The 17,161-nt window shown below is 38.7% G+C and overlaps 1 protein-coding gene across 1 annotated transcript; it reads left to right on the plus strand.

The window, feature by feature from the left end:
• Nucleotides 1–689: 689 nt before the first annotated feature.
• Nucleotides 690–3,184, plus strand: LOC141713441 (uncharacterized). The gene is made up of 3 exons (XM_074516867.1): nucleotides 690–1,372; nucleotides 1,495–1,595; nucleotides 2,404–3,184. The coding sequence occupies exons 1-3, from the start codon at nucleotides 849–851 to the stop codon at nucleotides 3,045–3,047; spliced, it is 1,269 nt and encodes a 422-aa protein (XP_074372968.1). The 5' UTR covers nucleotides 690–848; the 3' UTR covers nucleotides 3,048–3,184.
• The last annotated feature ends 13,977 nt before the right edge of the window (nucleotides 3,185–17,161 follow it).

Consider the following 17,161-nt stretch of genomic DNA (forward strand, 5'->3'; position numbering starts at 1 on the left):
TTGGAGTATAAAAGTACATTATAGTCAGCTATGATATGGGATTTGCGTATTAAATTTCACAATTGCTGACTTAATTAATCGATTAGTATGTCAATTTGTAGTTTCTTAGTGTATATTATCCTATAATCAAGCATGCCCTATGTCATTAACAATTTATAGTCAAGCTAGTGAACCAAGCAGTACTACTTTGTTTTATATAGATAACAATACAAGGTCGTTTGAGTGTATTACTCTTACTACTTTTCTTTAATCAATGTATTTGATTGATTATAATTCAACTCAACGAGTATATAATAATTTAATTAGCCATCAAAATTGTTCAAATGGATGTTATTAATCAAAATAGAAATATGAGGAGCACTACGCGTGCAGAATTGGATACAGAAAATTATTTTCAAGTAACCTGACTGTGTGGTGCCAAAAAAAAATATTAACGTGGTCGGAATATGCAAAAAAATCCATTTTTGTTGAATTTTGTTATAACCAATTGCATGTCATTTAAAATTGTTTTGGGAACCTATCAAAAATTTAAAGGAGTCTCTGCATTGAGAATTTGTAAACTAGTTACACCATACATACCAAACAAATAAACATGCTCACTAATTAATCAAACTAATATAAGAAGGGCATGATATTATGGGTGAAAATGTAAATCACAAAATAACATAAAACCAAGTAGAATAGAGAATATGAGTACACACTTACAAAGAAAAAGACCCACCATCTCCTTAACATTCATTATATACTCACCTCAAGTTCCTACCCTCCCCTCTCTCCATTAAACTACTAATCCAGCCAGCTCTCTTCTGCAACACCTCTTTGTTTCTTGTATCTTCTCTCTTCTTTTCATGGCACTTCTCACTTTCCAAGAAGCCTCATCACAATCCAACAAACACAAACAACCCTCCTCTTCCTCCTCCTCCTCATCCAAACGCAAGAAAAAGCAAATAAAACAGCCTTCTTCATGGGACCAAATCAAGAACTTGCTCACTTGCAAACAATTGGAAGGTTCCAAGGTCCATGATCCTGCTTCTTCCAAGAAAATTGACAAAAACACTTCTTCCGGGTACTCGAAACTAGGGTCTTGCAGCTCAATATGTACTTTTAAAGATGTTGTTCATGGAAACACTAGTAGAGTTGTACACAGAGCTGATAACTCACCGGACAGTAGCACTGTTGGCCAGGAAACCGGACTCATTCGCCGGAAAACTGTTAACAACTCATCCTCTTCCAGGTCCAATATGAGCAGTACTACTTCTGTCAGATCAAATGGTGGCGGCTCTTGCAGGTCATCTTCTAGAGGCATGCAGTTCAGGAAACTTTCTGGGTGCTATGAATGTCATGTGGCTCATATGATAGTTGATCCTAGCAGGTGCATGTTCTTGATTTTATTATTTTCTGTTCATTATATCCAATCCAATTTTAAATAAATTTAAATTTTGGTTTATCTAACATTACTCGTTAAAAAATTATTAAGCATCATACTTGTTGCAGGTATCCGAGTCCAAGGAGTACTGTATGTGCTTGCCCGGAGTGCGGCGAGGTTTTTCCAAAAATTGAAAGCTTAGAACTTCATCAAGCTGTTCGACATGCTGGTAAGTACATCATTCTGTAAATTTTTCTGTGAACAATTCTGTGAACGTAGTATTATTCATTAAAATATAGTCTTCCACTTCAACTATATAGGGCTGGTAAGTTGAATTTGAAATCTTCGTTAACATTTCAACCAGCACTCTTTAATTTCTGCAGGGTGGTACTATTGTTTTGCCTCGCATTTAATACATACATATTCTCAGTTTATTACTGTGTCGTTGTTCATGAAATTAATTTACTCTTTTACATCTTTCAACTATCTGTTCCTGTTCTCTGCTTGGATTTCCCCACAAAATTAAAATTTTGTATTTATTACGTTATTGTCAGTTATTACTCCATCTTACATCTACTATTGCACTGTAGACATTTAATTTCTCTGAACGCAAGGTCAATGCTTTCATTCAATTTATATTAATTCAGTTCGATTTATTATATTACTAATAGACACAACTAGCCAATACAATAAGCTAACTAGACAATTAAGTGCGATTAGGTGGCAGAATTGCAAGTTTTTGATTGAATAACACAAGTTGGGACACTTAGATTTTATTTATAAATTGCGGAGCAATCGATTGTTATAACATATTATATTATACAAAAATTTATAGTACATACAAATACAAGACTCTTTGTGTTCTAATAAAAAATTCTACCGCATGTAAAAACGTATAATTTATTATAATAATTGCGATCCAGTACGCTACAAACTCACTAAATCCTTAACATATAGTATGTAAATTGGTACACACTGACACACGCATTGATCTGTATGATCTGTATAATAATGTCGGGGTGTAAATTTTGTGACAGTTTCGGAGCTGGGACCAGAAGATTCGGGTCGAAACATCGTAGAAATAATCTTCAAATCAAGCTGGCTAAAAAAAGACAGCCCAATCTGCATCATCGAACGCATCCTAAAAGTCCACAACACTAAACGAACCATCCAAAAATTCGAAGACTGTCGTGACGCCGTCAAGTTCCGAGCCAACACAAACACCAAAAAAGATCCAAGGTGCGCCGCCGACGGAAACGAGTTACTTCGTTTCCACTGCACTACCCTCACGTGCTCGCTCGGCGCGCACGGCTCGTCCAGCTTATGCGGCTCCGTACCTGGCTGCGGCGTATGTACAGTCATCAGGCACGGCTTTCAAGATAGAAAGGTGGATAACAAAGGAGTGCGTACTACAGCGAGCAGTGGCAGGGCCCACGACTGTCTGAACAGTACGGACACACGTAGGGCAATGCTTGTGTGTCGTGTGATTGCTGGGAGAGTGAAGAGAAGCGAGGATGAAGTGGCTAGTGAAGAAAGTAGTGCGGCGGCTTTGAATGGTGGCTCGGCTTATGACTCGGTGGCTGGCTTAGGTGGCGTGTTTTCGAATATGGAGGAGTTGCATGTGGCTAATCCGAGGGCTATACTTCCTTGTTTTGTCGTTATATACAAAACGAGCATCTAGAGTTGACTGCATCTGCATGTAGTGTAGTAGTATCAAAAATATTGGACTGAGAGTTAGCTGTAACTAGCTGACTGTCCTACTGTCAATTGTATTATTATTGTTTCCTAATCATTTTCTCACCATTGTGTATTTTCCAACTGCAAGTCTGCAACTACTCTCCTTACATTTTTTGTTTTTTCTTTTTGCTTTTTTTAGAAATAATGTATTTATATTCTAAGTTTATAGATTGCGAGGTATCAATTACTATCATTAAAAAATGAGCATTTTCAAAAATGTTCAAATTTTCTGCACTATTAAATTTTTCTATACTAATCAGGTGATTAAACATTTTTAAAGATTAAACTGTCTTATAAATGGATTGAGTTTTTTAAAACACTGAACATTTAATAGAAATGTGTATGAAATAAAAATTCAAGATATATGGTGGATTTGATTTACTTAAGGAATGATTTTATTATTCCACAATACTAAATTAGTGATCCAATCCGATCACTGGGATTCAAGTTTTCAATTATCATTAACCAAACATATTAAGCAAGAAACAAACACCCCTAATTTAGATTGATTTATCTTAGTAGAAAATTTATAGATTATTATGAAACTTTAGAGTGTACTACTACTACTTAACTGGTCAAAATGGGATTTGGCTGTAACGTGTGTACTAAATGAAACGCACATAAATCTCGACTAGAATGTGCTAACAAATGGGACATTATTGTTGTTGAAAATTAGAAGAAAAAATTATTGCTTCTAGATAATTTGTTCGTTAAATGAGTGAACAACCGTGTGTAGTCTTAATCTAGTAGTTGTGTCGCACCTTATAAAAATATCTGTATACATCAACGGGGAATCTTTTTTTTTTGGGGGTCATATTATACGCGTATGAATATGAAAAAAAAACTAGTACAATAATATCAGGTTTGTTAATTGACAATTAGGATTGTAACCGACCCGTGACTTTCAGTCTTTGGGTTGTTTGCAGTCAAGTTCATGTGTTTGTAGATATAGTTATGCATTGTGTGTTCTCTTCAAAACTCGCCCATTATTTTTTTCCTTTGTATATGGTGACTTGGTGAGCCAATATATATTGACTGGACGTAATCAGAAGTTAGGAAGATCCATGTGTAAATGATCTTGGGATGATTGAGAATTTGTTGGGAGGGGGTGTTTTGGCCATGCTTCACTTATTAATTATAATTACACATGCAAGAGTACTGATTGGTGTGTAGTGTGTACTCCACAGACCATACTCCGTAGGGTTAGCAAACAAGTTCATTGCTCCCTAGGTTTCTTCTTGATTCCTGGTGAAACTGCACATTGTTTATGCAGCATGGAGTAGTTATTAATGTACATGAATTCAGTGATAACTAACAGTATCTTAGTTATAATACTATAGTACTCCTATAAGAATATACTCCCCCCACTCATATCACTGAAAGTTGCAACTACTTCTATATTAGTACTCCAATGGAATTAGAGTCCAACACGAAATTTCAAATTGCTAACTCTGGTGCGAATATGGTGCATTTGCCCATGTGCTGGGGTGGTGTGCAATTAATTGTTAAGTTAAAATGAGTTGATTATAGTCATAAACTAACAAGTATGTTCCGTAGGTGTAAAATGACAATCAAATGCAAAATCTGTTTTCCTGAGCTTATTTTGACTCGCTCTAATTCTCGTTCTTAAGAGAGTGATGATTTCTCATGCACCAAAATTACACCAGTTGAAATAAGTTAAATTTTAAATTTTCAATATTTAGTATGTGCAAATGAGATTAAAAAAATGCTAAAATACATCACTTTTTAACTCTAAATATTCAAAATACCCATAATCGGAACAAACATTCAATACCCCCACGAAGTACACATATGGAGATGCGTATTCATATTTGTATTTTTTTATAAAAAAATATGCATATTTAACATGTGGATTCCATTTATTTTTTAATGAAATACATATGTTGTATATGCACATTCATAAAAACATAAAATGATATCCGATAGATATGCTTTGTTAATTTTTAAAAACTTGACTATACCTTTCCCATATACATATTTGATGGGTATTATGGGGGTCATTAGCGTTTTTAGGTATTTTGAATTTAAAAAGGAATATTTTGTATAATTCTCCGTGAATACACAAAAAATTCATGCAAAATTGTTTTTACGTATTTTAGACATTTTGAACTCAAAAATGAATATTTTTATATAACTCCTTATGAATACACACTAGAAAATTCATGCAAAATAACGAAAAATCTTGTAGAAGGATCTTTGTAGAAAATGATAAAGACATATTGATGTGGAACATGACCTTAAGATATTCATATGTATTTATTATCAATTGAGGACAATTGTTTTTCAAAGAAGAGGAGAATGATGCATGGGCATATGTGCTGATATACTTGTTCTCGTGAACACAAATACGGTTTTGAACTGATCTACATTCATTATTATTTGTGAGAACCAGTTGGACAATATTACAAGACCAATAATCAGTTTAATTACCAACATGAATGTTCAATTGGATTGGACTGATTATTATTGTTATGGATAAAAAACTAATATATATAATTGCTGTATTTATTACTAAGGTACGGGAGCTCAAGGCCTTTAATGGCTGCTCTCCTGTTTCGTAGCTTAACTCTGCCTTTACGAGATGCCTACGTATCTCTGTGAATTAGAGAATCAAGCCAAAAAACGTAGTTCTGATTTATGGGGTGAGACCCCTTATATAGATGTGGGAGTCCTTGAATTGGACTTGGTATAGGAGACTTGGTGGTCAAGTCTCTGAATTAGGATAGACTTAGGAGTCCTTGGGAGGAGGAAGCTGATTCCTTATCCCATGAGGTTCCTTGGAGGCCAATCTACAAGGATTTATATCCCCACTAGGACTTAACTTAATAGTTATTTTTCTCCCTTATTTATTAATTATGAAATTAATAAATAATCAGGGTTTTTGGGCCTTCTTTGTTCCATCAGGCCTGATCTGGTCCATCAGGTCTGATCAACATGTTAACCTTTCTGGTCTGAATGTCATACATCTTCTTATTGGGCCTTGCAGCCCAAACTGTAATATTTAATTATGTAATCAGGATTTATTTATCCCTATCATTTGCCCCCCAACTTTTGGAAAACCGTATAAGATTTCGCGAAAGTTAAGTTCATTTATTCCCTTACAGGGTTTCGGTTTTTGTGTAAAGTGTGGAGCGACCTACACGTTTACAACGATTTTTCCTTTTATTCAGGAATTATCTTAATTTCCAGGAATTTTTCCCTTAATTCCAGGATTTTTCCCTAATTTTCTGGATTTTCCCCTAATTTTCTAGGATTTATCCTTAATTTTCTGGATTTTCCCCTAATTTTCCGGGATTTATCCTTAATTTTCTGGATTTTTCCCTAATTTCTGAAAACACCAACATTTTTCAGAAAATATTTTAAGGAATTTCCTTATTTTTCTGGAATTTTCCTCAATTTTCTGGCTTAAAATCGATCAGGATGTATACAAAATCGATCAGGATTCCTGATCGATTTCGATCAGGATCCTGATCGAACTAGCTCAGAAAGTAACACTCTGGTCGATTGGATCTTTGACCACGATCTATGCAGAATCGATCAGAACTCCTGATCGATTTCGATCAGGATTCTGATCGAACTAGCCTTCAAAGTGACATTCTAGTCGGTTGAACCTTCGACCAGGATCTGGGCTGAATCGACCAGGATTCCTAATCGATTTCGATCAGGATCCTAATCGAACTAGGTGGCTTTCTACCGTTTTGATCAAATGAAGTATCGATCTAGATTCGGTTTTGTGTCGATCAGGACTCTGATCGAATTCAATGGATTTCTTACCTTTTGTTCGAATGATATATCGATCTGGATCCTCTTTTGTGTCGATCAAGACTCTGATCGAACTTAGTGAACTTTTTTCCTTTTGTTCGAATGAGATATCGATCAGGATCCCTTTTTGTGTCGATCAGGACTCTGATCGAACTCAATGGATTTCTTCCCTTTTGTTCGAATGAGATATCGATCAGGATCCTTTTTTGTGTCGATCAGGACTCTGATCGAATTCAATAGATTTCTTCCCTTTTGATCGAATGAAATATCGATCATGATTTTCTTCTTTGTCGATCAGGACTCTGATCGAACCATTTTAAAATTCTGGTCGATTTTCGACCCTTCATTTTCCATGGGAGCTTCTAGATTATTCCTGATACTTCTTGTAGATGGGCTTTTTTAGGTTGGGCCTGGCTACATGGGCCTAAAAACGCCTCGTATTCCGAGCTTTTCGCTTATATAACTGTAGTGTGAAGTGAGAATCCTCACTTCACTTCACATTTCTCATACTTTCTCTCACAATTCTCTCTAGAGTTCTCTCTTTGAGAAGGTGATTTCCGGCGACCTCAGCCACCGCAGCTCCACCTTTCTCAAGTTTTTCTGGGTTTCGAGCATTCAACCGAAGCATATCAATGGCGGATCGTGACTTGGCTCATTTGCAGAAGATGAATGTTTCTAAGAGAGGTACAAACATTCAAATTCAATCTCCGTATACTTCCCTAATTGATATGATTAACTCTAGAGGTGATGAATATCCCTCTCTATCTGAGTTAGATTCGTATAACCATGGTAACACCTTTTATGAGTTAGATGGTAGAATCGAGTCCATGAACACCCTGTACAGACTTCCACCCCACCTTAGGATTACTCCAGCCGCCCCTGGGGATAGGACATGTAACTGGGAGGGGGATACCTTGTTTATTTATCGAGGAGCCCTGACCGCGGGTCTTAAGTTCCCATTCCATGAATTTATTCCTCGCTTACTCGCTGATGTACAAATCAACCTTTGTCAACTCCCTCCTAACGCTTGGAGGAACATTATCTGTTTTATGGTCCTTTGTCTTAGAAACAATTTTCCTCTTTCCGTAGCTATCTTTAGGAAAGTTTTCCAATTCTATAATAGCTCCACGAGTCAACCGGGTTGGGTTTTAATTCGTCAACGACCCAAAATCCCCCATATCTTTGATAGTAATTCCATAGTTGAGAACAACCCCAAATCGAGGGATGAGTTCGTTAGGCTAACCTGGGCCGGGGGTGATTGGGCCACACTCTTCCGTAGGCCCATTTGCAAAGTGTCAGATGGGAGTCCAGGTAGCATCAGGTTATCTGATGAGGAGGAGGTGGCCTATCAAGCCTTAATTTCAGATGATGGGAAAACAGACACCTGGACCCTCTTAGAGGAGTTTTCCTTGAAGAAAGTTGGTCTCTCTCAGGCCAGTGATAAGGGTAAATTTATAACTGGATAGCTATTTTTCCTTCCCTTTAACTGTAACATTTTATCTCCTGCAATTTAATATTCCATTTTTTTTTCAGCTTGCGAGGCCATCAATAACGTCAACAGGCCCAAGGAAGGGGAGTCTGGCCGCCAGAAGAGGGCCAAGCTAAACAGGGACCCCATGAGCAAGCCTGACGGTCCTGCTTTCCTTAAGCCCCACGTCCCGGTGGTCGAGCTGGGGGACGATATGGATCCTCCACTTAAGGCACATTCCTTCAGGCCTAACTGGGGCTTCAGGAGGAGCGATACGGTGTTTGGATCCACCAAACATGCTAAGGATTGGTCGTACAATTCCATCACTCCCCACGATTTTACTGACATTGTTACGGGGAGTGATATCGAGACTATTGAGCTTCTGGGTTCTCAAGCCCAAGCCGCGGTAACTTTCTTTTTTCTTTTTTTCTTTGAATTCTAACTTTCTCGTATTTCAACGAACTTGTGTTAACTCATATTTCTTTGCAGAGTAACACCTACTTCCAGGCGGCCCTCCATCAAGCTAGGTCCTGGAAGGGTAACTCTGATGGGTTTGAGAAGGAGATGAAGAAATGGGAGGAGAGAGCCAAGGTCCTGGAGAAGAAGCTGGACACGAAGAAGGAGGAGCTGGCTAAGGCTCATTCCGAGCTGGTGAAACTTAGGAGTGATAAGGATAAGCTCATTGATGACTACATGGATTCTGACAAGTTTAAGAATCTCATGGAGATTCATGATGAGGGTCTTTATTCCCTACAGTTTACTCAGGGATGGGATGCGGCCGTGAAGGCGGTTTCTGAGAGGCATCCGGGCTTAATCGACCCTAAGGACTTTATAACTCCTGAGCAGGCTGAGACGGAGGACAGCATAGATGCCCTCTTCAACTCCCCTCAGCCAGATGATCGCATCTTGGATCCTAACACTGCTTCTCCTCCCGCTTCTCCTGCGAAGGATGCTGAAGGTGCTGATAAGGAGCAAGAGAATGAAGGCTCCCGCATGGAGGAGTAGTTTTTTCATTTTGTAATTTTATCCTTAACTTATGTCTGGACTTTTGTTTGTATCAAAACTTATTACCCTCCGGGGTTATTTTATATGCTACTTTCCTTATTCGCATCTTTCTCCTTTATCTTTCCAATACTTTAATATGCATTCAAACTTGAACTAATTGGCCACACAAGTACTATCACAACTCAAACATCCATAGGTTGAAATAATTTCGAACTCTTCAATTTGAAGTCTGGTTTTTCAAAACCTTACATAATATGGGTTCGACCCTTAACAATTATAACTTGACAATGTAAATTCTACTGGAATATAAAATCCTATGCAAGCAAAGCTTTAAGGTGATTTTCAACCTACTTGTCATCCAGACAAGTGAGAATCGTATTCAATTGCCCTACACATAGTAAACCTTCAGGTTTTGTGCATGCCAAGTTCTTGGGACTTCAAAACCATCCATTGTCTCCAGCTTGTAGGTTCCTCTACCTTGAACGCTCTTGACTTTGTACGGCCCTTCCCAATTCGGGGCAAGCTTCCTTTTCTGTCCTACCCCAGAAGCTTCTATCTTCCTCAAGACTAGGTCACCTTGTTTAAAGAACCTTTCTTTAACCCTTAGGTTGTAGTAAAATGAAGCCTTCTTCTGATACTCTACTATCTTTGCATGTTCCCCATCTCGCACTTCATCGATTAAGTCCAGAGCCAACCTTTGTCCTTCCTCATTTTCCTCAGCATTGAAAGCCTGAATCCTTGGAGAAGAATGTGATATCTCCACGGGAACAACTGCTTCTGCCCCATGTGTCAACATGAAGGGGGTTGCTCCAGTAGTGACTCTACAGGTAGTCCTATAGGCCCATAATATTGGAAGTATCTCATCCACCCAATTATTTCTTGATTTCTCGATCCTCTTCTTTAGTCCATCCAAGATTATTCGATTTGCTACCTCCGCTTGCCCATTGGCTTGCGGGTGAGCCACAGAGGTAAACCGTAACTCAATTTTATTTTCTTCACAATACTTCTTAAATTCCTCGTTGTTAAACTGCGTTCCATTGTCGGTGACTAGGATACGGGGAATTCCATACCAGCACATAATATTTTCCCACAGGAATTGTGCAACCTGCTTAGTTGTGATCTTGGCCAAAGGTTTGGCTTCAATCCATTTGGTGAAATAATCAATGGCTACAATCAGGAACTTTCTTTGTTCCGTGGCCATGGGGAAAGGCCCTAGAATATCCATCCCCCAAATAGCAAAGGGAATAGGTGAGTTGATAGAGGTCAGCATCTCGAGGGTTGTCTAACAACTGGTGCATGCCTCTGACAGCGATCACACTTCTTCACATATTCTTTGGCATCAGCCATCACTTCTGGCCAATAGAAGCCTAAACGGGTTATCTTATGAGCCAAGGCCCTGCCCCCCGAGTGTTGCCCACAAATACCTTCATGCACTTCCTCAAGAGCCAAGCATGCCTCATCGGGCCTGAGACACCTCAAGTAAGGAACCACGAAAGATCTTTTATACAGAATCCCATTTATCAAAGAGTATCTTAGTGCTCGAATAGTTAACTTCCGTGCTTCAGTTGCATCGCTTGGAAACCAACCGGTTTGAATGTGAGCCTTGATGGGATTAATCCATGACGTCCCCAGGCCTATGGGAGCCACAAGCTTAACATCTATGCTTCGTGTCTTCAAAACACGGAAGTACACACTTCCTGAACTTTCTTCTATCTCAGATGAAGCAAACTTTGATAACACATCTGCCTTAGCATTTTCTTCCCTTGGAATGTGTTCAACATGGCATTCATTAAATTGGGTCATCACAGCCCTTACTAGGCGGACATACTTAGCCATCGTATCATCCCTTGCCTCAAATTCTCCCTTTACCTGGGATATGATCAGTTTCGAGTCTCCACGGACCTTTAAGTTTTTGACTCTAAGTGTCCCAGCTAGGCCAAGGCCAGCTATCAGGGCTTCATATTCTGCCTCATTGTTTGTGGTTGGGAAGTCTAGCTTCATAGCATACTCAATTAAGAACCCATCAGGGCTTTGCAATACCAATCTTGCTCCACTGGAGTTTGTTTTTGATGCTCCATCAAAATAGAGAACCCAATACTCTTTCTCCTTATCATCCTTCTCTCTGTCCCCATTATCGACTCCCTTATCTTGTGGTATGGTATCTTCCTGCTCCCCGACTTCTTGGTTGGGTATGGTACATTCCACCATAAAGTCAGCTAGCGCATGGGCTTTTATTGCCGTTCGCGGCTTATACTTGAGATCGAACTCTCCCAGCTCTATTGCCCACTTAATCAATCTCCCACTTGCCTTGGGACTGTGAATGATATTTCTCAGTGGCTGATTTGTTAGCACCTCAATCTGATGTGCCTAAAAGTAAGGACACAGTTTTCTCGAAGCCATTACCAAGGCTAGAGCAAATTTCTCAATAGTTGAATAATTCAATTTAGCACCATGCAGAATTTTGCTGACATAATATACAGGTTTCTAGACATTCAGCTCCTCCTTAACCAACACCGCGCTCAAGGCGCTCTCTGAAACAGCCAAGTACAAGAATAAAACTTCATTCAAAGATGGTTTGGCCAACAACGGGGCCTGAGCCATATATTTCTTTAACTCTTCGAATGCCTTCTGTTTTCCTCATTCCATACAAAGTCCTTGATGTTCTTTAGTGACTTGAAGAATGACAGGCACTTGTCTCCTGACTTGGAGATGAATCGTCCTAGCGCAGCAACCTTTCCTGTGAGCTTCTGAACATCCTTGACGGTTTTTGGTGGTTCCATGTCTAGGATTGCCTTTATTTTTTCAGGGTTAGCCTCTATCCCCCTCTTGGAGACCATCAATCCCAAAAATTTTCCAGATCCTACTCCGAAAGCACATTTTGTAGGGTTTAACATCATCTTATGGTACCTCAGAACCTCAAAAGCTTCCCTCAAATGGGTTATATGATCAGTCTTTGCTAGACTCTTGACTAACATGTCATCAACATAGACTTCCATAGTCTTACTAATAAGGTCCTTAAAAATTTTATTTACCAACCTTTGATAGGTGGCTCCTGCATTCTTAAGACCAAATGCCATAACAAGATAACAATAAACACCAAAGTCAGTGATGAATGATACCTTTGGAATGTCATCCTTATGCATTTTGATCTGGTTGTATCCGCTAAATCCATCCATGAAACTTAGCATCTCATGCCCAGCAGTGGCATCAATCAAAGTATCAATCCTTGGCAACAAAAAACAGTCTTTAGGGCATGCATTATTCAGATCAGTGAAGTCTATATACATCCTCCACTTTCCATTAGCCTTCTTCACCATTACAGGGTTTGCTAACCACTCCGGAAATTGAATCTCCTCAATGAAACCAGCTTCTAAGAGCTTTTCTACTTCCTGTTTTATAGCCTCTTGTCTTTTCGGGGCAAAAATTCTTTTCTTTTGTTTCACTGTCTTCCGGCTTGGATCCACGTTTAACTTGTGAGTAATCAGCTCAGGGTCTATGCCTGGCATATCAGCTGCTGACCACGCAAACACATCACTATTTTCTTGCAAAAATTTCACCAACTTCCCTCTAAGGGGCTCCTCTAATGTGGCTCCAATGAAAGTCATCCTCTCAGGATTCTCGGGGTCTAAAGGAACCGAAACCAAGTCTTCTGCTGGCTTTTCTCTCTTCTCGTCATTTTCTCGGACATCCATACCTTCAATAGGAAGAACCTACCCCCCGACTCCATCTGCCCTCAAAGAGGCCACATAACAGCTTCTAGCCATTTTTTGATCTCCTCTCTCTTCTCCAATCCCGTTCCGGGTAGGAAACTTCATGACTGAATGGTAGGAAGAAGGGACTGCCTTGAAGGCATGTATCCCTGTTCTTCCCATGATAGCATTATAGGTTGAACTAGCCTTTACTACCACAAAATTCAACATATGCGTTGCTTGCCTTGGTTCCGTACCTATGGTGGTTGGCAACTTGATTATCCCTTCTACAGGACATTCTACTCCAGCAAATCCATATATCGACATGTCGGTTGGTGTCAACTGGGAGTCGTTATACCCCATCCTTAGAAAGGTGTCGTGGAGCAAGATATCCACAGAAGCACCATTATCCACAAGGACCCTCTTAACCGGGCTATTTCCTATTATCGGTGTTATGACCAGCGGGTCGTCATGAGAAAACTTTACACCCACTAGGTCAGAATCATCAAAAGCCAATGTTACTTCTGTCCTGGCCCTCTTCGGGGCTTCTCCAACAATATGCATAACCTCTCTAGTATATGCCTTTCTGGAATTTTTGGACAATCCAGCATCAGTTGGACCCCCAAAGATCGTGTTTATCACAGGCCCTTGAGGTCGCGGCCCTCCAAAAATTGCATTTATAACCGGCCCTCTAGGTTGGGGATTCCGCCCCTGATCGTCTTGGTCCCTCCTACGATCTTCAAAGTTCTTCCTTCCATTATTATTCATGTCCCCTCCTTCTCCAGTATACTTGTTCAATCTTCCTTTTTGAATCAAAAAATCAATTTCGTCTTTCAATTGCCTACACTCATCAGTGTCATGGCCAACATCTTTGTGAAATCTGCAATACTTGCTCTTATCTAGTTTTGCGGGATCAGCCTTCAAGGGCTTAGGCCATCGAATATCTCTATCTTTCTCAATCTCCATCAAAATCTGGCTTCTAGGAGCATTCAGCTTAGCATATTCAGTGAACTTTTGCCCAGGTCCTCCCTTCTTGGGGGTTGAATCAGAATTTTGTTCGGTTCTAGGATACTTGTCCTTAGCAATATATTCTAAATCAGTTTTCCGCTTCTTGTTTCCAGTGGGCTCATTACTTACTATGGTCTTCCTTATACTTTCTTCAACCTTGATATACTTCCCTGCCCTCTCTTGGAGCTGCAACATGCTTTCAGGGGGACGTTTGGCCAAGGACATCTTGAAAAACTCATCCCTAGTTCCTTGTTGCAGTGCTATCATGGCTACCTTATCATCAAGGTCTGGGACTTTTAAAGCCTCCTTTGTGAAACGATTTAGGTAATCTCTCAAGGATTCCTTAGCTCCCTGCACAATACTCATAAGAGATGCTGAACTTTTCTCATGGACTCTCCCACTGATGAACTGCTTAATAAAAGCCTGACTTAACTCTCTGAACGATCCAATAGAGTTTGGGGGGCAAGCGACTGTACAATCTTTGAGCCATACTGTAACACCCCCAGATCCGGGGTCGGGGATCCGGGTCGTCACGGTCTTTCTTTCCACAATATCACTTCACTTAATTAATAAAAATAACCTTATGCTGTGACCCCACACTAACACACACCACAACCCGTTATAGTCTCAGAGATGAAATTGAAATAAGTACAAGTCTTTGAATCCACAATTTAAAAGTTATTACAACCCAAAACGATTACTTGATAAATTTACAGTTAATTGCCATTATCTGCCACAAGTTATAATTATACATAATTGATTCTCAAAAGTAGAATGCCTGATCTACCAATGGATCTACCTCTGCAGCTATAGCAGCCACAACATCATCGGGAAGACGCGGGACGCTTCCCACGCGCTTGCGCTGGGTCTGCTGGAGTCTGGCCATCTTTCCTAACTGTTGTTGTGTGATGAAGAAATAAAGCAAGAGTGAGCCTTACAGCTCGCAAGATAATATATAGTGATAACAATAATACAAGTATCTAAATGGATACTTACTAAAATTCTTTATCATGAGTAAGGTAATTACTTACTGGATATAAGTTTTAAAAGAAGATGAAGTTACCAATTACTTCACTATACTTATACCATTTTTTTTTTGAAATCTACTTGAACTACTACTGTTCGAAGTATAAAAGATTCACGAGGTCATCCCATAGATGAGACCACAAATAAAACTTGAAAATATTTGATCTTTGAAATATTTTGAAAAGAAATAAAGTTACGAGATACTTCATTCAATGGATACACCAATAAAAATGTTTGACCCTGTCAATGCTTCGGCAACCACCCATTAGTAGCCTTTCGATCGAAATGCTACGGGTAGTGTTGCAGAATTATCCAAATGGATGATGAACTCATTACGGGAGTTTGCCGCGCCAGGAAGACCACTTACGATGATCAGTCGTAGTAGTACAACCCCACCATTTTCTACATGTAGAGAAGAACCTGTCGGATTTACTTGTCAACCGAACACTGAACTCCTAAGGAATGGACCGCCTTAGCGGAACTTCCAGGCCATTTGGGCCAATATAATAAGGCTGGGCCGGCGCCACTCGACCACTTACGCCACTCCTAGTTCAGATGAAATCCATGACTCTAAAACGTAAAGCTCATTCCCCCTTTCCCCAAGTAGAACTTGTTGATACGGCTCCACCAAGAAGGCGTATCTAGTTGGAAAGGAAAACTCACCGATATTTCCCAAGCGATGCCTGTTAATGGATTAACTTGTTCCAAGAATTTTACTTCCCGAGTGTTGGGTAAGTAATCAATTCATTTAACAAAACAGCAACCTTGTTGCGAATATAAAACACACCACAGAGCCGGATCCCTCAGGTTTTGAGCGAGTATTTAAATCCCCTTAAAAGGAAGATCTTAAATATAAAAATGAGTTTTGGGATCCGCTTTATCTTTTAAAAATCATTTTGAAGACTCGAAAACACTTTATAGAGTGTTTGGAGTAAAGCTGATTTAATGAAGTAAATCAGTCCTCAGAATATTTAGAAAATAACTGAATATTATTATTTAAATAATATTCCCATAAAGAATAATCTTTATAAAAATAATTGAAGTAAAAGTATTAAAACTTATACTTGAAACGAGTATTAAATAACCAAAGATATACTTATATGAAAGTACTATCTTTATTTGAATAATCGAAAATAAGTTTGATTATTTACACCTTATTCTTTAATAAAATAAAGAACAAATCTCAGCAAATAATCGGAGTCATAGATCCTCAAATGAATATTCAAAAATATTCATTAAACAATATAAACTGAGTCATAAGCCCTCGAATGAATATTCAAAATAATATTCAATTAATATAAAATAAAAGGAGTCATAAGTCCTCGAATGAATATTCAAAATAATATTCATTTAATATAAAATAAAAGGAGTCATAAGTCCTCGAATGAATATTCAAAATAATATTCAATAATAAAATAAAGTTAAAGTTATCGAATAAACCTTATTCGATTAATAGTTTTGAAAACTATGACCATATATATATATATATATAAGTATAAATATATATATATATATATATTTATATCCATATATACAAAATCTACTCGGGATCCTCAACTCCCGGTTTTAGAAATATTTTCACCTTTGGGTCCCTGTACTAAGGGTATATGCAAATTACCGCTATCCTCTAGCATAGGTATTATCAACTGAATCAACAGATATATATATGGAAAGAATGCGAAACAGGCATGCATATATATATACCATAGCAGCATGCTTCAATATATAACAACATTTGCTAATTAACCAACATGCATCTATCACAAGATAATGCATATACATATATACATCACAACAACAGTATAACGGGTAGAAAACTTGTCTGAGCGACTTGGGGTGATAAAAGGCTCGGGACGAGTCTGGTAACCTATAAACAACAAGTAAGTTGGAATTAAACCAAAATCACTTGTAAATCTATACTTTAACTAACTTAGACTCTAACGCTTGTTTTGCGCTCACTGATTCGCTTAAGTCACTCGGGTACCCTCGGCTCCACCATTTTTAATAATTTAACCTTTACGAGTTTTAAAGCGATTCCTTCGCGAGTGTCTTACCAACTGCCTAACACACTTACCATAA

This window comes from Apium graveolens, chromosome 3 (genome assembly GCF_009905375.1).
Source record: "Apium graveolens cultivar Ventura chromosome 3, ASM990537v1, whole genome shotgun sequence".
Taxonomy (NCBI): domain Eukaryota; kingdom Viridiplantae; phylum Streptophyta; class Magnoliopsida; order Apiales; family Apiaceae; genus Apium; species Apium graveolens.